This window comes from Meles meles, chromosome 14 (genome assembly GCF_922984935.1).
Source record: "Meles meles chromosome 14, mMelMel3.1 paternal haplotype, whole genome shotgun sequence".
In the NCBI taxonomy this organism is placed as follows: Eukaryota; Metazoa; Chordata; class Mammalia; order Carnivora; family Mustelidae; genus Meles; species Meles meles.
Window position 1 is genome coordinate 7987004 of NC_060079.1, and position 25840 is coordinate 8012843.

The following is a 25840-nucleotide window of genomic DNA, read 5'->3' on the forward strand; positions in this document are numbered from 1 at the left end:
GCTGCTACCGTGATTTTTTTTTTTTTTTTTAATGTCATCCTTCACGTGTGCTCACTAGAATAAACCCGAATCCTTGGGAGGCCATTAGCGCCTGAAGACAGTTTGCAGACCTACATTTCTGCCTGCAGCAGTACTCTTTAGTATAGTTTTCCCCGTGAAAAAGACTCCGGCTACTTTGAAAAATCGTTCAGGTTCCACTATTTATTTTCAACGTGTCTGTGTAAGAGAGATCTAGAATGTGAGGGACTGACGTGTGTATCAGAGCAGCAGGGCCCACGACAGGAGCGCACTCCAGCCTCTGATCCTCTGCCTACGTTCTGTTCCACGGATGCATCTTTCAAGGGAACCTTCCAGCAATTGTTGAAAAGGTTGTTACAGCCATTGCTGTAACTGGGACTATGGAGGAGGTCTGGACTTTATTTTCTCCCCAAAGAGGACAAAATAAAATCCCTTCACCCACCAAGGTTGGAAGCACCAAACACACACAGTTCAGCTCACGAACATTGTTTTCATTTACTTGAACCAGGCTGCACGCATAAATGACTTAGGTTTCGTGAGGGGGCCCCCAGCGTTCCACCTCCAGCGCTTTGCCTCTTCCGGTAACTGCACCGTCCTTAACTTTCCACTGCAGAACGATGGAAGTTTAACGAAAGCTGCATAAGGGACCCTAAGAGCCACAGCCTTGGCCTGAGCCTGAACTGGCGGGGTCTGTCCTAGCTGTTGCTATTAGAGTTGTTGACATTGTATGGAACCTGTACTCTCTCCCCTACTCTAAAGAAAATGTATTTTGAAATACTCTAATTGCCAAGAAATTTCCTGATTTTCTCCCGACTTTCAAAATAGCAATTGTGCCTTTAGTCAGTTTTATTTTATTTAAAGCTCTTCTGCTGACCTAATACCTTGCCCATGGCCTGGGGGCGGGAGGGGGGGACCCACGGTTGATGCTGTTGGTTTCCAAATGGCCTTGAATGGAGGGTGTGGGTAGAACAGCCCTTCAGCCGAGAACAAAGCTGTCCATGTCATTTTCCCCCCTTCTGGGTGTCCTTAAGAGAAGCTGCCTGCAAATTGCTTACAAAGAGGGCTGCAGGAAAAGCCCTTGGATTCATCTCATGGTTACATTTAAAGTTGGGTTTGGTGGGAAGAGTGGGGCTTGGGGAGAGCCTCACTCAGCTATAAAAGCAACCACCTCCAAGGGAATGTCTTGCACTTCAGCTGGAGAATGTTTCAGGAATCCCATTTTCCTGTCGATGCGGTGAGGAGCTCCGGTGGGGTTTCTGCAGATGGGAGGGAGGCACCGAGGAGCTGGGAGCTGAGGGTGCCCCCAAACCACCTGCCCTTGTGCGTGAGGGACATTCAGTCACACGAGCAGGAAGCCCTTGAAACCGTGTGTGCGTAAGAGCACGTGTGCATAATCACACACACACACTCCAGCTCTGTGGGAGAAGATGGAGGCAGAAAAGTACATGAATACAAAAGAAGAAAACTCCTTCTTAACCTCGAGAACCTCCCAGAGTGGGTCAGACAATGCCACAGAAAGGGTATAAGGTTCTTATATTAATTAGAAGCAGTTCTTATATTAGAAGAAAAGAGAAAGAGAAAACCCACTCCTGGCGACTGTGTACGCTCAAGGGAAAATGTGGCAGGGCTCTCTCAGCCCGCCTGTCCAGACAACCAGACGTTTGTCCGAGAACCTGGGGCCTTCACTGCTGAAAGGCCGAGGCCCCTGCCCCCCAAGCCAGCACCGGTGCGAGAGCGTGGGGTGGTGCAGTTCAGGTGTGGTCCTGCCCTGACTGATGTCAAGCGAGACCCGCTAGTGAACTTGAACTCTGCCCACCCCAGGGAGCTTCAGCAGGGAGGGTATCAGACACCCTTTCTCACTGCCCGTTGGAATACAAGCTGTCTTCCAACACGGAGGGAGGATGTGCTGAGATGTAGCGGTGAACCGAAGTCCCGGCCTTTGGGAGCTTATGTTCTAGTAGGAGAGACAGACAATAAACAGAAGAATGTATAATCTGATACCATGTTCTACAGCACAGACGGTATCTTAGTTTGGGCCTATTACAGCAAAAATACCATAGACTGTGTGGCTTTAAACATTTATTTTGCTTATAAGCAACAAGGAGGCTGGAAGACCGAGGTCAGGTGCCTGCCAATTCGGTCTGGGGAGAGCCTGTTATTGGCTGCTAACCTAGGAATGATTGCTGCAGGCCTAATGTGTGGAGAGATACGCATGCCTTTCAGGAACTAGATGCCCTGTGGGTGATGTCCAAGTGGGACCCCCTCTCTGCATTCCACTCTATGCTAAATCAAGGCCACAAACATACATTGAACACCAGCACCAGCCATATGTTCTAAAGTGAATTTAGCCAGGAGGGTTTAACATAGTTGTAGCTCACTTTCTACTAATCGTAGAGATGGACGTGGGCTTAAATACTGCTTGTTAAGCACATTGTTTTCTTGTAACCACATGGTGAAGAAGAGAAGTCATTAAATTGTGTGAGTTCCTGATACTTCTCAGTAAAGGATTGCTGAATGAGTATCGAACCTTGGATTTTCAGCAACCAAGTCTTTCTATTCCAAGACACCTTTCATTAGGTATAAAATTTCTTAAAATTACAACTAATACAAAAATATTGGACTGGGGGGTGCCTGGGTGGCTCAGTGGGTTAAAGCCTCTGCCTTTGGCGCAGGTCATGATCCCGGGGTCCTGGGATCGAGCCCTGCATCGGGCTCTCTGCTCATTGTGGAGCCTGCTTCCTCCTCTCTCTCTCTCTCTCTCTGCCTACCTCTCTGTCTGCTTGTGATCTCTCTCTGTCAAATAAATAAATAAAATCTTAAAAAAAAAAAGCAACAGATAATGAAAAATTATAAAAAAAAACTGGACTGGTTAAAAAAAGAAGAAAATGAAAAAATAATAAGCGATCACTACAGATCACTCTTAACCTTCCAATTTGTTATCAAGAGAAATTGTTTTAAGATGGCTCTAGTCATTTCAAAATTTTGCCAACCTCCCATAGTTCTGTTGCGCCAAATATCTAAAGTCAACCTTTGACAAAAATCTAGACAGAAGCAGCAAATATCGTTCTTACAGAGGTCATCATGAGAAGGATCCAAGAACAAAGCAAGCAGGCCTAAAGTTCTATTCTGTCTCAACCATCGTTAACTGAATGGCAATTTGAAAATTTTTGTAAGCAAAGAAAAAGCGGCATGCTCATCCTCATAATGTCAAGTTTATTGGAGGCTACTTTTCAGGAAATGTGGCATTGCCTTGGTCTAAGGACATCTCTTATTAAATTCCTTTTGGAATACTTAAAATCTTTATGTCCAAATACATTTTGTACCTCTGCCAATGTTACCCGCACACGCATGCTCACTGTACACCGGCAGTGTGCTAGGCTCCGAGGGGTCATTTAGAGCTGAAGCCTTGGTTTCTATCCTTGAAAAACTTGTCATCTAAGGGGACATGGACGCGATTCAGCATGGTGCCAAGCAGCATGACACAAGGGTGCCAGCAAGTGCTGTAGAGAGCAAAGCGAATCACACCCAGTGTGTGTGAAAGGAGCAGAGAGCATCTTTGTCCCCTGCCCAGTCTCTACCGTTCTTGGTTCCCATATCATATCCCAGTCTCAGGATTATTGGAAAACATGCAAACAGAGGAACAACAAAGGATCAACAAAGAGTGTGGCTAGGTGAGGTCTCAAAGATAGTTTAAAATTTAGCCAAAAAACCCCTCGCTTACATAAAACCAGAGCCGCTAGAAAGCAGCCTAGAGAACCAGTACCATGCTGGGAGAAAGCTGAGGTAGCCATCACTGTCCTATTACGTCACTTAGTCCACGCAACTGCCCCGCGAGCGGATGTGATGGTGAGTCCCATTTTGACCAACTGAACCTCCGAGAGGGGTTTGGCTTGTCTCAGACTTGTTACGGGTGGACGAGGAACCCAAATCCAACTCCCACCTCCTCCCAAGCCCATGCTTTATTTTCCTCAAAGGACCGTGCTAAAGGGGATCTCCAAAAAGATGCCTGCGAAGTCCCCACCAATGCAGTTGCCCAAGGACTTCTCTTAAACCCAACTGCGATGGGACATACAATGTTTATTTTTGCCTTGAAATGAGACATTTGAAGTACTCCCGGTTCAGTCACCAACTTGATACACAGGTGTTGTAAGTAGATTGATACGTTTGCAACATACACGTCAGAAGGATGAGGAAAATCCTAAGAGCGGTCTGGGTCACACAGCGCAGTGTCAGCTTGAAGGATGCCAGTTATTGACTTCCTATCCCCACCCTTCCAACCCTGGCCCGTGGTGCGTGGTGGAGCAGCCAAGACCCTTACCCTTGTCTGCTGGTCTTGCTAGGCTCTGCCAACAGGGGGCGCTAGAGGGAGCCTGAGAGGTCCGGACAGTAGAAGGGCAAGGTCCTGTCTGTCCCCAGACCTGTCCCTGTCCACGGACACAGCCTTCACCCTGGCGGCAGTTGGCACCAGTTTCCAGCTTCGGAAAAAAAAAAAAAATTGGCATTCCCAGAACCAACCATATTGTGTCCCCCCACCGTGGGGTCCCGGACAGCAGGTGCCCCTCTCTGAGCACGACAGGGCCTTTCCTTCAAGCATCTGGATTCTAACACCCCCAACTTCTTCCCTTTGTTCCTTTGGCCTTAGGGGGTAGTGACTGCCTGAGGTCATCACTAGCTCTGCACTGAAAAGGAACGGCAGCTCCCTTCAACAGCAGTCACAGCACAGAGTGAGAGAAGCCGGACACAAAAGAGCACATGTGGTGTAATCCCATTTGTATGAAGTTCAAAACCAGGCAAAGCTAATCTATGGTGAGAGAGATCACCTGGGCGCTTCTCTTTAAGAGAACTATCAACAGGATTCTTTCCGTCTCTTGACCTTGATGATGGTTTATTGAGCTCTACATTTAAGATTCGTGTGCTTTCCTGTGTGTAGAAAGTGATTCAGTGTGTGTTCCTGACTGAACCCCAGTTGGTTCAGAGAGAGGCCAACTAGCCGACTAGAAAGTCTCCGTAGGTACACCCAAACCTAGTGGCAATAGAAGGAGAGAAATCCTGTGACTTTTCAAAGCAACAGTGCAGAGAAATCAGACAGGCCCCGTAGGGCGTCACAAAGAGGTACTGATTTGAGGGTCGGAGAAAGCCAATCCCGGGCAGGTGTCTTAGGGAAACTGAAAACACTAAAAATACAGACTAACCCAGGTGAAACCGGTTATTGAAACAAAAATAAGGAAAACCTCCTAATGTAGTTCTAAGGATCTGTCTGTATTTGACATACTTTGTCAATACAAATTATGTATTTCTTTGTATCGGGCAGGTTAAAAGTATCTGAAAAGAGATTTAATTATATGTCTATTATAAATACCGATCTGACGCTGCTAGGGCTATGGCGTATGTCCTTATCTCCACACCAACCGGGGAGGGTCAGGGTTGCTGATGCCCTTTCCCAGAGGGCATGCTGGGGTTCAGACAGGAAAGTTCACGTTGAAGGCCACACCATCAGTGGTAGAGATGGGTTCTAACTTGGGCCCATCCAGCTCCGGAGAAAGTTCTCCAGAACCAGTTACAGCTGAGATGAGGAGAGCCGACGGCTGCAAACCGGCCCCAGTTTTAAAACATCAGAACATCAGTCAAGAGTTGAGAACAGAGTCTTGGATGAGATAGCCTCATGTAATAAGTTACCGCTGTTTCAAATGTTCCTGTGATCACTCTGCACACGTATGGATACACACATGTGATAATTTACGTACATGTTACAGATGGCAATCAGTCTTCTACAGCTGTTATGTCTACTGAGTAGATAATGTCTTGTGTAGCCTATGATTTTTCCTACATGAAACGACCTACGCTTCAGGATGGTTGAAAGTGAGATGCAACATTTCTGTTTAAAACCCATCTTAAGGGGCGCCTGGGTGGCTCAGTGGGTTAAGCCGCTGCCTTCGGCTCAGGTCATGATCTCGGGGTCCTGGGATCGAGTCCCGTGTCGGGCTCTCTGTTCGGCAGGGAGCCTGCTTCTCTCTCTCTCTCTCTCTGCCTGCCTCTCTATCTACTTGTGATCGCTCTCTATCAAATAAATAAATAATTTAAAAAAAAAAACATCTTAAGGCTGCCACCATGCACTTCCCCCCCTTTTATCATCCCTCACTTAAGAGCGCTTTCTTGAAAACATTAATTTTAAATTTCTTGTTCCTGACTGGAGTCTAGTTCCTTCAGTTTGGCGCGTTAGTGTGGAAGACATTCTGAAGACTTAACTGTGAAAAACACAATGACTCTCACGGCCGGCTCCCTCCTTAAAACTGTAAAGGTATCTCAAAGTCATGTTGTCATGGAGCTCTGGGGTTATGACAGTCAAAAATACTGAACTTCTTGGATTGGAGTTTCTCTAGGGTTTTATTCTCCCATTTCTCGCCGATCAAGGATTCTCTCCGGAAGAACAGAGGGCAAAGAAAAGCAAATGCAAATCATGCGCTAAAGAATGTTTACCTAGCGTATCTTTAATTTTCAGGAAAAGAGTTAATAATTTCTCTTTGTCATCTCTCCCCGACAACCCCTTCAAAGCACTTTAAGTCCAGTGACATTCATGTTTTCAATTAAGAAAAAAATTTCAGAAGGCAAAGAAATTTTCTATATAAGTATTTTGGAATGAATAGGCTGAATGAAAATAGCTGATCTCCCGCTCTTAAACACATACACACACACACACACACACACACACACACACACACACACACACACACACACACACAGAAAGGGCAAGGGGTAGCAGGGTGGAAATGTCCTCAAGGCTCTAGCATCTGAGAAGGAAAAGAAAAGGAGGATTAAGGTTGAGTGATGAGGAATGGTGTTCTCATTTGTATGCATGATTTATTCCTCCTTGCAATATTTAGGCTGCTCCTTTTTAAAATGAAAGGGGCTCTAAAAGTTGAACACAACTGGGCAGGCCTCTGGGAGCCCGCCCCCCCTCCAACGCCCCCCCCCCCTTGTTAAAGCCACTGTCCTCCTCCCTGCCTTGAGCTCCACTCAAGATTATACAGCTTTTTCAGATGCTTTGATTTGTCTCCTGCTCAAGAGGCAAGGGAAAGTAGCAGAATGGGGAAGGGATCATAGGTTTTAAAATCCTAGAAAGTTCCTTTAGCCATTACCGCTGATCCATTATTTACTTAGCAGTCCAGGAGAGCGGGCAGGTTCCTGGGCTGCTCCTTGTCCATCCTAATGACTGACAGGGTTAGTAGGATGTCTCTGTCTGCCGTCATAACAATCCCTCTCCCCAAATTCCGACAACCTTCTCCAAGCACGTAGCTGGAGCAGAAGTCTGCCGTGGACAGTGTAGGAAAATACACATTACACATTTTAATGGGGCCGTTCTGACCGAGGGAGCCCAGCCTGAGTTAGTGAGAAGCCTGGATGCCCGGGTCCCTTAAACAGAAACAAACATTCCTTTTAAGCATTTGAAATCTGAAGCAATGGAAAGCCAGCGTGCTGCTCATTCATTTAAATGGCTTTTAAATGAATCACTGCGGGTCTGCATGGTAGCAGACAGAATGTGAATTTGCAGGAAACCGAGCCTCTGACACAGACAGGGAGTCCTGTGCGTGCTATTACCGGGAGGGGGCCAAACCCTTCCCTGCCCCAAATGTGAGCACCACTGAAACTTTTCTCCCCTGTGTCCATTTGCGGATGCCCGCGCTACCTTTCCTCGCTAGCTTAGTTCCGAAGGTCATGGTTTCTTCAGTTAATACTTCTGAAGGCAACTGAAACCTGAATATGTACCCAAACAAGGAGAAAGGATCAGCCATGGAATTCGTGAAATAAAACTGTGCAGTCCGGAGGAAAACGAGCTCAAGGTAAGTTTAGTATAGGAAATACAAGTCAAGCATCTAGGAACGTAGCAAGAAGTGGAGCGGGAGCCTGAAACGGGGAAGACCGCAGAGTAGGTAGGCCAGACCCACGTGCATTTGTCTTAAGGGTCTTCTTGCCACTTTGGATGTTGGTATTATTGTGAAATTGTACCTTTTCTAGCCGCAGCAGGAATGATAGGACATGCTTAGTTTCCCTGGGGCCCTTAAATGGACAGAAAAGAGCTGGTCAATTTCTTCTTCCTTATAATCAGAGGGTCTGACTTTCTGTCCCACACTGAGAGGTAGAGAAATCCCCAGAACCATCATGAACCAAAAGTTTAGATCCAGAAGAAAATGTACAGTAGCAAACTATTTTCCAATCTGTAACTGCTCCTTTTAAAAAATTTTATTTATTTTTTTTTACCCCCAGCCGACTTTAAAATATTCCTACGGGGCACAAACCACACCTTACAGATTCTGATTTCATGATAGTAAGGAAGGTATCCTTAAACCAGCTGTCTGACCTTTTACACTGACAGCTAAATTCCTGAGTTTTTACCAGAATTGAAAAGGTCTGAGAGGGTCCTTCCAGTGAGGTTATTTATACTTTTAGAAAGACCAGGTAGCACTAAGTGGAGAACTCATTTATTAAAGTGTACTTTTGCTGTAATTGAATTTAATAGCATACAGAAAAGAGCAAGCACTCCCCAGTCCTTCCATGTTTAGGAAAAGGCTGTGGAAACTGTCACAGAGGGACCCCGGCACCAGGTAAGGTGGGCTAGATCAGGGCTGGCTGAGCGAAGACCAATAGCCAAATCTGGCCCACTGCCTGGTTTTCATGGCCCAAGAGTTCAGAATGGTTTTTACATTTTGAAATTGTTGAGAGGAAAAAGAAGAGCCAGATATTTTGTGACGTGCGAAAATTTTATGACATTCAAACATTGGTGTCCATCAGCAAGGTGTCATTGGAACATGGCAATACTCATTTTTTACGTGTCCCCTATGGCAGCTTTTGTGTGACTGGTAGAGTTGCATGGCTGGTGGAGACCATGTGGCCTGCAAAACCTAAAATATTTCCTCTCTAGCTCCTTCAGGGCTGGGGTTGGTGGGGGGAGGGGTGGGGAGTAGTTGCAGTTTGCAGATCTCTAGGCTGAGTGATCTCTGCGGTCCTTTTCACCTCCGCATTTCTAGGAATTTTACTTCTTTAGATAACCGAGGATCCTCCCTCAAAGAGAAGGGATGGATCATGCATTAGCCACATAATATAATAATCCCCAGAGACTGTCTCTTTTGTGTTGTCAACACTTCCCATGGAATACAAAAAATAATACTCATGCCTAGAATATACATATAAACTTCCCAGGTACTGATGACTTTTAAAGGTCAGCTCTTCATTCTAGAAAACAATATTTATCATTTTTTTGCAATTTTATGATGCTAAGTCTTAACAAGCCATCTGCAGTTACCAAGTAAAATAAAAAATGAAAAAAACCCAACTCCCTTGGAATTCATACCATAAAATATTTATTAATAAGTAAAATGATGTCCCCACCTTTGTTATTTAAAAAGATTTGGCTGTGCATCTCTGTTGATACTGCTGACCAACAATGCTTTCGCATCATTCACTCATGAGAGAGGGAGAGGAAGGACAGCGAGAGAGAGGAGAAGAGGGTAGACAGGATGGATGGATGGATGGATGGATGGATGGATGGATGGATGGATAGATAAATAAACTGCAGGTATAAATGTGTGAAAGACCACACTTTCCAATGTTTTAATTGCAAACTTCGGTTTTGCCAGCAGTTGGAAATTTGCTCACACATACTTAGACTTATTTCTTTTAAGTAAACAATACACAGACTCACTTGAATTTCATAATTCAGAACATTAGTAATGAATACAGTGCTTGCTGAGGACTAAAAGAGAGAGGAAGACAAAAACTAACTTTGTGGCGGAAGAAAGGCAATATCTCTTTGAAAAGCTTTTCTCTCGACTCAACAGTCCCCACTGCCTGAAAAATAAGCCATTTTGATAACAAGAGTATAAAAAGCCTTATGATTTGCAAAGTAAATTCTATTCGTGGTTTAAATTTCATTCCAAGTCTCAGGTTATGGCTGAGAAGCCAGATGAAGCATCTTTGTAAAGCATTTCTTTGAATTTTTATAGGGAAACAAGAAAATGTTTTATCAGATCTAGGCAGAAATGCTGATCTTCATTTATAACAGTAATTACCTGCGCACGTACTACGGAGACACAGAGATTCGAAAGCTGAATAGAACGAATGCCAAGCCATACCACGGTAAAATTCAAAGTAACCCAGAGAAGCAGCAGGTGAGAGTTTATGATTTCAATAAAAAACATCTAATTGCTTCTTCTCAGATGTCACTGTGAAGTCAGCAAATTAGAGGGTACTATGGAGAGTGAGATGAAGGGGTGTATTACTACACCACCCGTTCCTTCCAAGCTTAAAATAATCCCAGAGTTCTGAAATGCCATTAGTTAAGTAACTATACAATCTCTTTCGGTCTCTTTTTAATGTAGAAAATCACTTTGTAATAAGATCTCTACACAAGGTAAAAAAGCACAAAATAGACCCCCAAAAAAGCACAAAAATAGACAAAATATATATATCTTTTTACAATGAAATTAAGATGTGCCTGGGAAACACTGAGATCAAGGAATAATCTCAGGGAGTTCCAACTGGCTGTCCTTTCATCATAGTTCTGTTCTTTAGGTCTTCCCCTGAAACTTGGATGCTTATAAGAATCTTCCCCAGGTCAAGGGGAGGGAACAGGTGTTCTGACCTGTGTTTGACCTTTGTCAAAAAAACAAAAAAGAAACACTAATAAGGATACAATAAAACCCCTTAGTCTACCCAGTTACAAAACTCCTCTGACAGCCATAATTCCAGGGCACTTAAGGCCTTGATCTGTCACACAACCAAGGGCAACAACACAGTCATCTCCAAGTGATGCTTTTTTCCATCATAAATTGATCATGCACTGGGATGAAACGTGCACAGAAAGGCTAATTCGGGAAGAGGCGTTTTCATACACTTGGGGGCCAAATGAAGTCATCCAAAAGAACGGGGCTGTCTGCACCAGCAAGGTGGGAGGACTTCCTCTTCGAGAATCATTTCCAAGTCCACAGTTTCCCTGGGCTCCTCGGTCTCGTAAAGGGACCCAGCTGGCACCCCGAGTTACACAGTCACAGCTGGGTACATCTTCTGTTCACTGTTGGTGTGCGGGAAGGGGGCCTGGATCTGCCGGTAGCCCGTCTGCAGGCTGTCCAGGAAAGGGGGCACGGGGGTCATAGGCACGGAGTCATGCTGCACCGTGTACCCCACATATGGGGGGTGCAGGTACTGCCCTTGATGGGGCACAATCTGGGTGGCCTGCTGACAGTTCAGCACAGAGAAATTTGTGGGCATGTTGACATACACGTTGTTCATGGTCCCCTCGGGCAAGCAACAGTTGGTCTGGGACCTTGTTGGGGGCGCCCGGGCCCCTGAGTTGGCGCTGGAGCTGGAGCTGGCCGCTGTGCTGGACTGGCGGGAGGAGGACCCTCGTGAAGTGCTGCCGCTGGGGATCATGGGGATGGTCTCCATCAAGCGGTTCCCTCCAGGGGCGCGGCTCTGCTGGGGCTCCTGCTTGGGCCGGAGACATCTGCAGCAGCAAGCAGCCACGAGCGACCCCAAGATGATGAAGGCGACAAAGACAGACCCCACGATGAGGAATGGCACGTAGATGGGGACTAAAGGATAAAAAAAAAAAAAAAAAACAAACACGTTGTGAGGATTTACTCTCAGAATGCAGTGAAGATCGGTGTCTGGCAGCGGGGATCCATAAATGAGCGGCGGCCACACCCACAACTACCGGACTGGTTTCGGGCCCTCCCGTTGCGGGGCAGGTTTGCGTGCTCATTAGCAGCCCACCGCACGCACCGTCCTTCATCAGGTACTTTGGAAAGCAGCTGGGGCCCTACAGACAGGGCAGATCAGTGCCCCCCAAAAAACGGTTCACATTCACAGCTAGGCTTGCCGACTGCAACACTGGCTGAGAACAAGGTCCAATGTAGCAAAAATACGAATTTAAGGCTTTGAGACTTCTAAGGTTCCTATTATAATTCAACCGCCTGAACTGCCCTAACAAATAGTTGTAGGGTCTGCATAGAAGTGAATTATATTATTTAAGAGACTTCCCCCCCAAGATGATATTCTTTGCAAACCTCCTTTGCCACTTCAGAGCTGTTCTTTTCTTCCACAGGCAAATAAATAAAAAAGTGAGGGGCCCCTGGGTGGCTCAGTCCGTTAAGCATCTGCTTTCGGCTCAGGTCATGATCTCAGGGTCCTGGAACTGAGCCCTAGGTGGGGCTCCCTGCTCTGCAGAGAGTCTGCTTCTCCCTCTGCCCTTCCTACCCCCCGCTTGTGCTCTCTTTCTCACTCTGAAATAGATAAAATCTTTAAAAATAAATAAGTAAAAAATTTAAACCCAGCCATGACCATTTTCAAATCTGTCATGTAAGACACAAAGGTCAAAGAAGGGTAAAAACCAAACCAAACCAAACCAACAACAACAAGAACCCCAAAACACCTCTACACTCACTTGCCTAGCTGAGCACTGGACCTTGGGCCCACCGCGTGCACCAGATGGTGGAAAGGTGAAGTGACTTATGTAGAGAGAAGCTATTCCAGGCCACAGGTGAGCATGAAGCAAGGTACCAAGAAGAACAAATGTTGGGTGCAACCAGACCCAGGAAGAAGAGCAGCCCCTGTGCTCTAGAAGGCCCCTGGGCAGACCCAGGGTGGGCTGGGGTGCAGAAGTTACACCTGAATTTAACAACACTGAACTCTGGGGGCAGAACTATAAAGCCTGCAGACCAGAAAGCAGTGGGCATCGTCTTTAACAAGTGAGGTGTATTCTGAAAAATAACATGAAAGTTACAACACGAATAACATGAAAATACCAACTTTCCTCTAGTTGATAGTGAGTTCCATTTTACACATTACTGAAAACAAGCTTCTGGATGCCATGCGGCTGACACACTAGGGCTTTTGGAAGCTAGACACACTGGCTGATGGGGGCAGAGAATGGGGAGAGAGGAGGCTGCAGAATGCCTCGGAGCCACTTCTGTGGACTTCCACCCTGGGTCTCCCAGAACCAGTTCTTTGATATGCTCCTGCCCATTGCCTTGACTGTTTGATTGGAAAATACAGAAGGACGGGAACTAGGGCTCCCCAGTTCTGGCCAAGCCCAGGGCCAGCGCAGTGATACAGGGTGGCACCTGAGGAAAAAGCCCAGTTCTCCTGCACCTCTGGGGTCAAATTCGTGAAAAACCTTTGGGCTGTCTGCTAGAGCAGCAGCCTTTCTAATTACGCTCCTTTCCACAGCTCTGATATTCCCGACGGCAGTTTCTAGAATACAGTGCCACATGGAGACCTGGAAGAATCATGCCCTGTGAAGTAAAACATACTTTATAGGGCATTTCTTTCTTTTTTTTTTTAAAAGATTTTATTTATTTATTTGACAGAGAGAGATCGTAAGTAGGCAGAGAGGCAGGCAGAGAGAGTGAGAGGGAAGCAGGCTCCCTGCCGAGCAGAGAGCCCGATGTGGGACTCGATCCCAGGACCCTGAGATCATGACCTGAGCCGAAGGCAGCGGCTTAACCCACTGAGCCACCCAGGCGCCACTTTACAGGGCATTTCATCAAAGGCTGATATCTGAAGATTTCCAAACGCTTCAGTGCTGAAGAAGAAATACTGTATTTACGTGATGCCCCTTCGCGGATGGGAACACTTACTCCAGAGCCTACAGAGCCTAGTGGGTCTTCAGATGATGGGGCTGTTCTAATCACAGGCCAGCAATAATGCGCTGGAGCAGTGGGTGCAGGTGATAAATATTTCATTCTCGAAATTAAGATGCCAGCCCTAAATAGGTTATTAGGATGTAAACAAATAAAGGTAAAAAAAAGAAAGAAAGAAAGAAAGAACACTCCAAACATTATAGCAGCAACTAAACTAGCTGGAAGCAGGGTAAGTCCACAGAATGAGTTTTGGGGAGAAAGAACTGTTCTCCTTCTGCGCTCCCAAAAATTCTCTTCACTGGCTGATTAGGCATGTGGTCCTTCTTTTTTTTTTTTTTTTTTTTTTTGACAGAGAGAGATCACAAGTAGGCAGAGAGGCAGGCAGAGAGAGAGAGAGGGAAGCAGGCTCACTGCTGAGCAGAGAGCCCGAAGCGGGACTCGATCCCAGGACCCTGAGATCATGACCTGAGCCGAAGGCAGCGGCTTAACCCACTGAGCCACCCAGGCGCCCCACATGTGGTCCTTCTTGACTGCAGAAGAGAAGTGAGAGGAACGGAATTTTTAGGAAAAAAAACGTTTCAAAGTAGAGTGAAGAAGGCACCCACATGCAACACACGGTCTCACGAGAAGTCAGCTGCCTTCTGATCTGTCCAAAGTCAACCCAACTTTTGAGAGATCACTAATGAGACCAGCTAAGATACATCAAGATAGGGAGGGTTCTGTCTTTGGCTCATTTCGCAAGGCTTTCGTCAACCACTGTATACCCCTGCAGCCATGAGCCGGAGGTTGAAGACAGCACCTTTTCTGCAATTATTACCCTCCGTTCTCCACTCTTCAGATTCAAGGCAGCCGAACAGTAGGAGTAGCTTCCATCAAATGCCGGCCTGCAAAGTGAACAGCACTGAGGAGAACTGCCTCTTACCAGGCCCCGGAGACAGTTCTGGAAACTCAGTGCCAAAGCTCGGGTAGCTTAAACCCTGGCTCGGGGTGCTGTTAAAAATCCTCTCTTTCACATAACCAGCTGCAGAAGGAGGAGACGTCCATTCTGTGACCTGTTTGCCATTTAGCCAGGTGCTAAATCCTCCCTCCCATCCACATATTGGGGTAGACCCTCAAGGGAGGCCTCTGTGAGGTTTCCGAAGAAGGGAGGAAGTGGAATCTATCAAATTCCTTCCTGAATTTGTTTATGTTTCCAGCTCTGGCTTTGGCAACTTGAAAAAATATATATAATTTTCAAAAATCAAAGCCACAAAGAGCAAGCTTGGACACGGCTCTAATGTCACACCTACTAAGTCTGACGTGGTCAGGAGAACTGTCCAGAAACCGGAGAGGCTTGCCGCCCAGTGTTCACAGGATGAGAATGCCCGGGGTCTGGCAGAGTGCATTACCCACAGAAAGGCCCAGAGGGCTGCCTGCCTTCTGGGGAGCCTTTGTGGACGGAAGCGCCCCCCAGAACACCCTCTGGCTGGGGTCGCGCCCTCACGGCTTCCGGGGGTACCATCAAGACATTCGCCCTTATTAGAAGTTAGACCCGCGGAGACAGGAGGTATGGGAGGGGAAACAAAGGTCCCTGCCCAAGAGGGACGCGGCGCTGTCTGCACCCCACACTGCCTTACGTATGTGGTTTTCTTCGTAAAATCCTAACCAACCCACTTTTCAGGTGAAGATGGGGAGACTGAGGCTCGGGGCGTGAAATGGTGTTCCACTTCGCATGAGTTAACAGCGGGGCCAGGATGCAGACACCACCTCCTGGCCCAAGACCTTCTCTGAAATTCCCGTGCTCCCGATTCCTTTCCCGTCACGCCCCGGCAGAGCTAACCTTCGTCCCCTCTCGCGCCCGGACCCGCCTGCCCTACCTGCCGAGCCGTCTGGGCCGTCTTTGTCCGCCCGGCCGGGCTCGCCCGCGCCCTGCTGGCGGTCGTTGTCGCAGCCGCCCTGGTCCAGGCGCGCCTCGGCGCTGGAGCAGCAGTAGCGCAGCGCGCAGCTGCCGCAGCAGATGGTGGCGTCGCCGCCGTCGAAGCGCTCGGGGCACTGGAAGCCGATGCGCCAGACGCCCTGCGCGTCCAGCCAGCCGTGGCAGTACTCGCCGCTGGCCCGCGCCCCCGCCGCCAGCAGCGCGGCCAGCAGCAGCTGCAGGAGCGAAGCGGCGTTCCGAGGGGAGGCGGCGGGCGAGCGGCGTCCGCCCCACATGGCACCACCCTGGGCGCGGGCGGCGCGGCTCCAGGGGGCACAGAGAGGTCTCCGGGAAGTCGCGGTCCCGGCGACCCGGCCCCCAGGGGTGCGGAGGCCGGGACTTGGACGCCCGAGGGTCCCTTCCGCGGCGCCCTGCAAGCCGCCCTCTGCCGCGACGTCCAGGAGCTGACGACGCCGGGCTGCCGGGGCAGGGGTCCTAAGCCATCCCTCCCTCGGCCGGGCGGCCCGGTCCCTCGTGGGGCTGTCTGGAGAGCGGGCACTCGCAGATGGAACTCTCTGGGCGCAGTCAGAGGGGCCGCGGAGCTTCCGTCCCGCAGCCCCCGGAGGCTTCAGCCGCGACCCGAGCCTCCCCGCGCATCCCCGAGGGGACGCTCACTCCCGTTGCCGACCTGAAGCCAGGTCGCGGCCGCGGACTTTAAGCCTCGGGGTCCCGCGCACGAGTCGGGGAGCGTCTCCCCTCCTTTATTCCCCTCTCGGGCGGCGAGAAGGGGCCGAGAAGGCGGGCAGCGCGCTCAGGGCTCCCGGCAGCAAGTGCAGCGGCCGGCCGTGCTCAGCCTCCCCAGCTCCGAACTCGGTCCGCATGGCTCCGGCCGCGCCGCCGGGCAGCGCTGCCGGCCAATCCTCCCAGCGCTCGCCGCCGTCCGGGGCGCGAGCGACGGTCCGGCGCGCCCCCGCCCTGGGAGCCCGGCTGGCTGGCGGCGGCCGCGGCTGCTGCTGGGCGCGGGTCCAGGCGGGCGGCTCGCCCCGGCTCCCCTGCTCCGTCTCTCCGGCTGCAGCTCGCTCCCACGGGCGCCGGGCAGCCTCCGACCGGCTCTCCCTCTCGCCTTGGCCGCCGCTTCCCTCGGGAGGGACGCACCGATGGGAGCCTCCCACGGAAGTTTCAGTCCCCGGGGCTGCGGAGGAAGCCGAGCGCGAACAGCCCCGGCGCCCGGCACCGAGCCAGCTCCGACTGGGCTCGCCGTGGCGCCGCGCGGCAGTCTTATTAGGGGCCGGCGGCTCCCGGGACGCGCATGCGCGCTGCGCGGGCTTCCCTCCTCCCGGGGCCGCCCGGAGACGCCCGGAGCCGCCGGGAGACGCCCGGAGCCCTTCACCTCCCTACGCCCGTGGGGCCGCGCGCCGCGGGCTGCCTTGGGCTCGGGAGAAAACAGAACTCAGACGATCTGGGCCTTCCTAACGCAAGCACGGCGATCATGATTATAAAAGCAAACTAAGCTGGATTATAGGAGATCCTCGGCGTCCGATTTGATAGTCAAAACTTCCCCAGGGAAGGATTTTAATTCCTTCCCGTTTTTCAGCGGGTGAAATTGCCACTGAGATCAACTGTCCCTCTCAGCTTCCGCCAGCTCGCGCCCCGGCCGCGGCGGGTCACAGGCCACTAACGTGGATGCTCGTGGAAGGGCTCGCACGCCCGGGCCTGCGTCCCGTGGGCAGGGGCCGGGCTTCCGCCAGGTGGAACAGACAGACTTCAGGAAAAGCATTATAAATTTGGCCACTGTCTGCATGATCTGGGTCGAATTTTCTCTTTCCATATTTGGCCGTGGCGGTTACTGGGTTTAAGCGGAAAGGTGCCTCCGTTCAACATTTGGCCTTACGGGTGCAGACAGCTGCAGTGAGGAAGAAAACAAGGTTCAGACAGACCCGAAACGCGGCTTTGATGAAGGAGAAATTAATAGCTTCTCCCTTGCGGAAGCTAAAACAGCAGGTGCTGATGCTATTCAAGCAGCAGCGATTATTTTTAAAAGAACTAGTGACCCTTCCGACACGGTCTGGAAGTCAGCGGACCTGATATCTCGGCCAGCCCTACCAGTGAAGAAGTACTGTCTTTTGTTGGCCTCGGTTTCCTCCTGTTCGAGGTGGAACCTGGGGTGTGATAACCGCTGATGCCCCTTCCAAGTCCTCGACTGTAGAACACGAGGCTACTGCGTTCCCGGCAAAGACACTGCTGTTCAAACAACCACTAAGCACTTGTGTATGCCTGGGAAATGCATAGACTCAGACGTGGTTGATACTCTTCCACTCAGCCCAACAAAATGAAATCAAAAAGAAAAAAACCTACCCTCTTCTCTACCCCCAAAGAACACCTCATTTTTTTCAGTAAGACTCTCTCCAAGAATTGCGATTAATTTCATGGATCTTGGGAGGTTATTTTCAGCTTCATAAAATTATGCGTTTTAAATACACCAGCCACCAAATTTTCTTAACCCAATATGTTAACAAGATTTCAATGTCAAATTATTCATTCAACAAACACATATTACAGTCTTACAGTAAGTATACTGTACTCTGTTGGGTACTAGGGATTCATGGAGAATCCAGATTCATGGAGAATCACGGACATCCCCTTCCAAGGGAGCTCAAGGTCTCTGGGGCAAAGCAAATTGGACAGAAAGACAAAGAGTTGAATAAACAAAGATGATATAAGTCTGATAAAAGCTGTGACTGGTGGTGTACTGAGTCAGTTTATGCACATAACCTGGGGGTGAGGACGGTAGGGAGGGCAGAAAAATCATCAGAAGAATGGCATTAAATCAGACCAGAAGAAAGTGAGGGAAGACCCATTTATTTCAGGTTAAGTCATTTTCTTAAAAGATCCTATTAGCTACGTTCACCAGGGGCTTATTCCGTACCCAGCCCCATGCTGAGGTTTACATGCATAGCCTCATGGAATCCTCGCAACAACCCTATGAAGAACACAGAGCCACTATCCTCAGTTTAGTAGTGAGAATAATTTGCCCAGTCCATGCAGATAGGAATTGTCTGGTTGTCTGGACTACACCAAATTCTGGCCCACTCCACCACACTGCCGGTCCCCACAATCCCCACCGCCGTCAGCCCGGGGTTACCTGTGAACTCCACGCCAATCACCAGATGCTTAGGTATCATTATTTTCCTCTGGCATCATACATTCATTAGGGTGCTGTCTAGAGGGTTAATACCTGACTTTTTTTTTCCCCCTTCGGAAAAAAAAAGTGAATGAAAAATAATTATACATTTCTCCAGACGGTACCTCTACCACACTCTTCTTCCACTGTCCAATTATCCTCTTCTCTAAAACACTGCCTACTCTTTCTTTATGGAGAAAGCAACATTGAGCATTTTTCATATTGGAATTAATTGGGTGGACCCAGTATGCCACAGTTCCAACCCAATACGTTTTTCCCAAACAGATCACAGTTTAGTCACTGTTAGTAAACTTGTAAGTGCAGACTTATGAACGAATTCATGGTCTTTTTTATTGTTGTGTTCCTTTGTTCCTTGAAAACTAAGGAATGGCCTGGGCCCCTGCTGGGTGGCTCGGTTGGTTGAGTGAAACTAGCTCTTGGTTTTAGCTCAGGTCATGATCTCAGGGTCCTGATCTCGGGGTCATGAGATGGAGCCCTGTGTTGGGCTCAGTGCTCAGCCAGGAGCCTGCTTGTGATAATTTCTCCCACTCCCCCTCCCTCCCGCTCTTCTCCTCCCCCACCCATTTGTGCTCTATTGCTCTCTCTCTCTCTCTCAAATAAATAAGGGAAATCCTTAAAAAAAAAAAAATGAAGGAAAGGTCTGTTTCATAGTTACTTCATATGGTGGTTGATTGTCCTCAAGGCTTGGATCCTTTAAATCACTCTGTGCTTCTCTGGCTTGTTTTTACTTTTAATTTCTGTCTCTAATATGTTGTATTAAACTTTTATAAAATAAGATGCCAAATACTTATTGAGCTTCTCTATGAGAGGTACTACGGGGAGATATTGAGTTGGTCTTGTTCCTTCCATAAGAAATAAAAAGAAATTTCCTCACTGTCCTTAACAGACAGCCTAAACTAATTTTACTAGTCTCTTCTGAGAAACTGTAACTAGAAATCATAACATACAGGTAGTAGTAATAATAGTTTATTATAATCCAAACTAAATGTCAGGCAGTCTGCCAAAACATATTTAAACACATAGGAAAGAGTGCCCTCTTCCCTTTCAAAAAGCTTAATTCTATAGACATTCACGGCAAAAGTACATTTTCAGGTAATTTTGTCTTTCAGTCTGCCTGTGACTATGAATAAAATACAATTGATTTAAATGCAAACTGCTGACGCAGCTTCAAAAGTACACGTAGAAAGTCCTGTAACTAAAGCAATGATTACTGATACCTTTACTAACTGAAGTTGACGCAAATCATATGGAGGTAATCATATTTCATTTGGCGGGCAGTTCTAAACTGCCCGTGCTGTTCTGCAGGCTTCAGCAAGAGCAGAAGGTTCTTCCCATCTGTACGCCAGTCAGCAGTCTGTTTAGGAAGAATGGCTTTCACTGGGTTCATTCCTTTTTTTTTTTTTCCTTCCTCTTTTATAAATAGGAGTAGTATTGAAAATTCACATTTGGTTGACCAGAAGTTCTTTTAAGTTAAAGTGTTTGTGTTAACAGATGAGACCTCAAACCCAAACAAATATGCTAATTTACATTTCTTTTAATTTGGCCTCATGGTTACCTAACCTCATCTGAAAATAAAAATGGTCATAAAATTAAAGAAAAAAACCTTTCTTGTTGCTTTTAAATTTCTCATCTTTCATCCTCCTATTTTTTCCCCTTGTAATTAATATACTGACTTTTGGCAAAGTAATTTCCGTCTTTTAAATTCTTTTTTTTCTTGGGGCGCCTGGGTGGCTCAGTCAGTTAAGTGACAGCCTCTTAATTTTGGCTCAGGTCATGATCTCAGGATTGTGAGATTGAGCCCCGCCTCCAGTCCTGCACTGGGGCTCCAGGCTTAGTGATGAGTCAGCTTCTTTCCCTCTCTCCCTCTCTTTCTCTCTCTGGCCCCACCCCTGCTCGAGCATGCACTCTCTCTCTCTCTCAAATAAATAAATCAATCTTAAAAAAACTTTTTTCTCATCTAACATTGACCTTAAATATTTGACACACTTCTCTCTCTCCCCCATCCTCACCCCTAACGCCACAGTTTTAATGAGCCATTTTTTAATGTTGATCTTGATGTTTACTATTGTTCTATTTTCTTTTTGGTAATATAGAGTTACAAGCCAGCCAGGACTTCTTGCGGGAAGGCTGGGATATCTAGAAGGGTGGCATAAACAAAATCAACCTGGCATTAAAAGTGCACAGCAAATATCTGCGAGTCACATAACTGGTAAGAGTCTAGTATCCAGAGTACGTATACAGATCAACAACAAAAAGATAAACCACCCAATTAAAAAACAGGCAAAGGGTTTGAATAGACATTTCTCCAACAAACAGCAAACATATGAAGGGATACTCAACATCGTTAGTCATTAGAGAAATGCACATTAAAATCACAATGAGATACCATGTCTCACCTGCTAGGATGCCAATAATAAAAATAATAATAATCAGAAAATAATAAGAATTGGAGAGGATATGGAGATATAGGAACACTTGCACATTGCTAGTGGAAATATAAAATGGTGCAACCACTGTACAAAACAGCTTGGCATGGGGTGCCTGGGTGGCTCAGTTGGTCGAGCAACTGCCTTTGGCTCAGGTCATGATCTCTGGGATTGAGGCCCATGCATCGGGCTCCTTGCTCCATGGGGAGTCTGCTTCTCCCTCTGCCTGCCACTCTGCCTGCCTGAGCGCGCTCTCTCTCACTCTAACAAATAAATACATAAATAAAATCTTAAAACAAACAATGGAAACGAATCTAAATTTTAAAGCCATTCTGAGTATCAAAGCGTGGATATAAAATACCTGGTAAGATCAGACTAAACAAAAACTGGTGCTTGGGAGAAATCCTTGGACAGTGAGTGAGTTCAGAGGGAGGGCATTCCTAGCTAAAGCCTCCCCCCCCCCCCCCCCCACCGGCACAGACCTTCCTTGGAAAATGAAGGCGAGAGGTGTTTTGCAATGAGAGAGGATACAAGAAAGGAACAGGTTCTTTCTGGATGTCACCATGTGCAAATCAACATGTATGCCACGCACGCAGATGAGCCAGCAGCTTCCGCCCATGGCCAGAGAAGCTCCATGGTGCCCCCATCCGTGGTCTTGGCTTTGCATCGGTGCCCGGTTTGGTCGGGGCGGTGCCTTCGCCAGCACCTTCTGCGGGCACAAGGTTATCATCTCTGTCCTCAGCATAGGAGGTGGCACCACTGAGAGCTAGAGGTGCCTCAAGGAAACTGCACCAGCCTCGTGGGCACCAGAAGAATGAGTTTGGAAGGGGACAATCTGGAGGGATTCTCACAACTAAGAGGAATTTCTGGGTGGACTGGGGCTCCTCCCCGCAGAGCAAGAGAGGGTGGGGGAATGTCTCATCTTGGTATGGAGTAAGGAATTATACTGTTTCACATCCAGGCGAAGAAACTAGATTCAAGGAATAAATAATATATATACATATATATTTATATATATAAATAATAAATAATCTTATTATTTATGAAAAAAAAATCTTATTATTTATGAAAATAACTTAGAAGACAGGTTCCTTGGGATTTCATATTATTAAATCATCATTTTTACGACCTGGTCATAGGGAAAAAATGTCCATTTATCCTGGGTGTTTAGATTTGATGTAAATAGGAATCTCCTTCATCAAAGCTCCCTCACCAGTCTCCTGGTAAAAACATAAAAAGATAAAAGAACCATTGTGCTGCTTATTTTAGCAGAAGCAGAACGATGGAATTCACAGCGCAGCCTCCCAGTAATTACCCCTGTCCAAAGACTTTAACTTTTCTAAACCAAGCCCTCCCCCATTTTATGGTTTCAACCTTCTTTTTGTACCTTTTGGATAAGTAAGAGATTTTCTTTGGCTTTTGCAAGAAGTCAATCTCTCAGGAAACAATTGAATTAAACTTCGTATTTGTTTAAAAGTCCTTGGGTAGTGCCTCACATCTGCATTTCCTCAAAATGTCTCCACTGAAAGAATAAAGAAAGAACGTTTGCACTGTGCAGTGTTCAAATGAGCAGAAAAATGTGTAACGAGTTCCATCTCCTAAAAATGCTAGCGTCCTGATAACACCCTAAGACTTTTAAGTATTTCAGGCGACTTCACAGTTTTATCATGTTCAGATACTTCTTGCTTGATGTGGTAAATTCTTATACAATGTTCTTCTACAAAGTTCTTATACAATGTAACAGTTATCTGGAGGGTCTCCAGTTTACTAGCCTTCGTTACTTAATTAAAAGGAAAGGGGTTTCGTTTGTTTGTTTTTTGTTTTTCTAAAATGTTTTCATGTTAGGAAATATGCTTGAACAGCTCCAAGACTGAAGCCCAATCAGTTAATAACTACTGTTTATTGAGCGTCTGGTATGTGCCACAGGTATTGTGCTAAATTCTTTGATATTGTTATAGTGTCTCCTCTAATGAATGTGTTATTAATAAGCTAAAAAAGGGTTTAAATTCATCCACTTTTCTAAATTTCCTAATGACTTAAAAAAAGAAAGCCTACGCAGAATGTCATCCAATTAATTTTAATATAAGCTCGGCTAGTATTCCCTTCCCAGCTTTTATTTTCAATGAACCCGCGTCTAATGTTACACAAATGAGATGAAATGTCTCAGAAAAAATACACAAATCACTGGCATTCTTAATTTGCTACCAATTTCCTTTCTGGCGCATGGTGGTTTGATTTTATAAGGTGCACATATTTTTAGTTATTTTATTTCTGGAAGTAGGTCAGTTTACTTTGGAGATACGAGGCCGGGAAGAAAATATTAGAAAAATAGAAAGTAGAAAAGTACAGGAAGGTCTGAGATGATGAGGATATCATGCCTAAAGAAAATAAGGTGAAGGAGGTTGTTTCAAAAACACTTCAGGGTGAAGGATTATTTCAGGAGCGCTCTTAGCCGCCCGGGACAGAGAAACTGACGAGGGGGAAGTGGAGTCTTCCACCTACAGAAGGTGATTTTTAAAGAGCACACTCTTAAAAAAACAAACAAACAAAACAAAACAAAACAAAAAAAAAGCAAAAAAGCACTCTCTAACCAATGTGGATGAAGAAGCTGTAATGTGGATGATGAAGGAAGTAACGGAAACTCCCAACCCCTAGTTCTCTAGGAACCTACTCACTAAACTGGAGCCTTGGAAGGAGGGGTGTCTCAGGTTAACTGTGCCAATGGACACAGCCAGGACTAGTTAAATTCTTGAGATTCCTTACTAGTATTCCTTGGATCGTCCCATGCCACATAAAAGTTTTAGGCTTGTGATAAAGGAAACAGCAAACAAGGTTCATATTTGTTCTTTTGACATTGATCAAACCTCCTGACTTCCTCAAGCAAATAAAATATTTTAAAATGAGACAAGATTCTATTCATGGATCTGGTGCCCTTCCAATAATATTTTAACATTCTGGAGTAATACGCATTTTAGTGCTTCTGAGCAGGAGGGAAGGGAGAGTGGGAGGTGACTTGCTACCTTCAGGTCACCCTGACACCTGGTCTGGTCTCTGGAAGTCACACAGTTCCAAATGCCGCACACTCAAAAGCCATCCGGGGTGAGTTGCAGATGTAGGCAATTTACATTTATAGAGTGGGTCAAGCAAATTCGACAGTTTAAGTGAGCACTGAATGAATAGGAACATAAATGTGTTGGGGCCAATAAATGGTCATATTTATAGAGTGCAGTAAAACCCGTATCTCTCACTCCACTCGGAGAAACCCTGCCAACTGGATTGAATGCGTGGTCATGATATTGAGTGCTAAAACCACAGGAGAGGTGAACTCAGCTCTTTAAATCGAACTTTCAACTTCTGTAGTACTATTTCAGATGCACTTGAATATTCAATATCCTCCGGGTAGAGAATGAAAAATAAGTGCTAAGACACAAAGCAAAAAGCAAAAAAAAAATAATAATAATAAAAATAAAACAACAACAACAACAACCAAACAAACAAGCAAAAAACAAGCCAAACAAAACAAAACAAAAACTCTTCCTTTTAAACTCATTCATACATTTCCAGAATCTATAGGAGGCCGCCAAACTCTGCCAACTTTGGGGGAAAATATAATCCACATGTTGCTTGATAGGAAGAGAAGAATTAAGCCAGCCTCCAAGTAATTAAAAAAAAAGAAAGAAAAGAAAAGAAAATGGGTAACTGGTTCCAAGAAACAACGCTCACTGCTGTTTTCTTCATTATGGTGGGTCCTGTTTTGATAATGTTGGAGGAGACGCTGAAGATCAGGGCTTGGTTTACTTTGAAGTCTAAGTGTCGGAATAGATTGAGCTTCCCAAATATAAGAAGCACAGCCCCCCCCCCCCGCCCCCACTTGTTGCATTCCGGTGCAAGGAGCAGGGTACCCTGACACATGCTAAAATTGCAGGGGCTGAGCCATGAGTACGGAACAAGCTCACCAAACTGAAGAGTCTTTCTAAAGCCCAGGCAGAGAAGCCCGAAAGCAGTCTCCTCACTCTTTCCATGTGTCACAGAAAGTGAACACTGCCTCCCTATGGACGTATTTGACAGTATTTGCCGTGTCTCCGCTCAAAGGAGATACCAAGATTCCTAGGATAATGAAAACTTTGTATTCTGATAACTGACCCATCAAATCTTTCAACTTCTTAACTAATGTTCATTGTGTTTAATTTCACAGTTGGCTGTAGATATTGGCGAACTCTGGTATTTGACTGTTTTTCCCCCTAAGAGGTATAGACTGCAGACTTTCTTGTGGGATCAGGCAATGTAAAAGTTGTTGTTTTTAACCAGATGATAAAATCATGCCATGTCCACTCGACTGAATAAACTATGAAATCTGGGGCAGGGTTGTTTGTTTCTACATTTTTTGGGGGGTAAGATTTTATTTATTTACTTGTCAGAAACAGAGAGAGTACACACAAACAAGCAGAGTGGCAGACAGAGGCAGCGAGAGAAGGAGTCTCCCTGCCAAGCAAGTAGCCCAATGGGGGACTCGATGCCAGGACACTGGGATCATGACCGGAGCCAAAGGCAGTGGCTTAACCAACTGAGCCACAACACCTGGGTGGCTCAGTTGGTTAAGCCACTGCCTTCGGCTCCGGTCATGATCCCAGTATCCTGGGATCAAGTCCCGCATCGGGGTCCCTAT

The 25840-nt window shown here is 46.7% G+C and overlaps 1 protein-coding gene across 1 annotated transcript; it reads right to left on the bottom strand.

Annotated features, from left to right (window-relative positions):
- Positions 1-9623: 9623 nt before the first annotated feature.
- SHISA2 (shisa family member 2) lies at positions 9624-16025 on the bottom strand. The gene is made up of 2 exons (XM_046028129.1): positions 15509-16025; positions 9624-11603 (listed from the first exon to the last, which is right to left on the bottom strand). Exons 1-2 carry the CDS (start codon positions 15840-15842, stop codon positions 11050-11052), a joined length of 888 nt encoding a protein of 295 aa, XP_045884085.1. The 5' UTR covers positions 15843-16025; the 3' UTR covers positions 9624-11049.
- Positions 16026-25840: the final 9815 nt, after the last annotated feature.

Excerpts from the sequence above, each read along its gene's own strand:
- SHISA2 (XM_046028129.1), bottom strand. The coding sequence starts at position 15,842 with ATGTGGGGCGGACGCCGCTCGCCCGCCGCCTCCCCTCGGAACGCCGCT. Across the intron at positions 11,604-15,508 it reads CGGCCCAGACGGCTCGGCAG|TCCCCATCTACGTGCCATTC; the intron begins GTAGGGCAGGCG and ends TTTATCCTTTAG.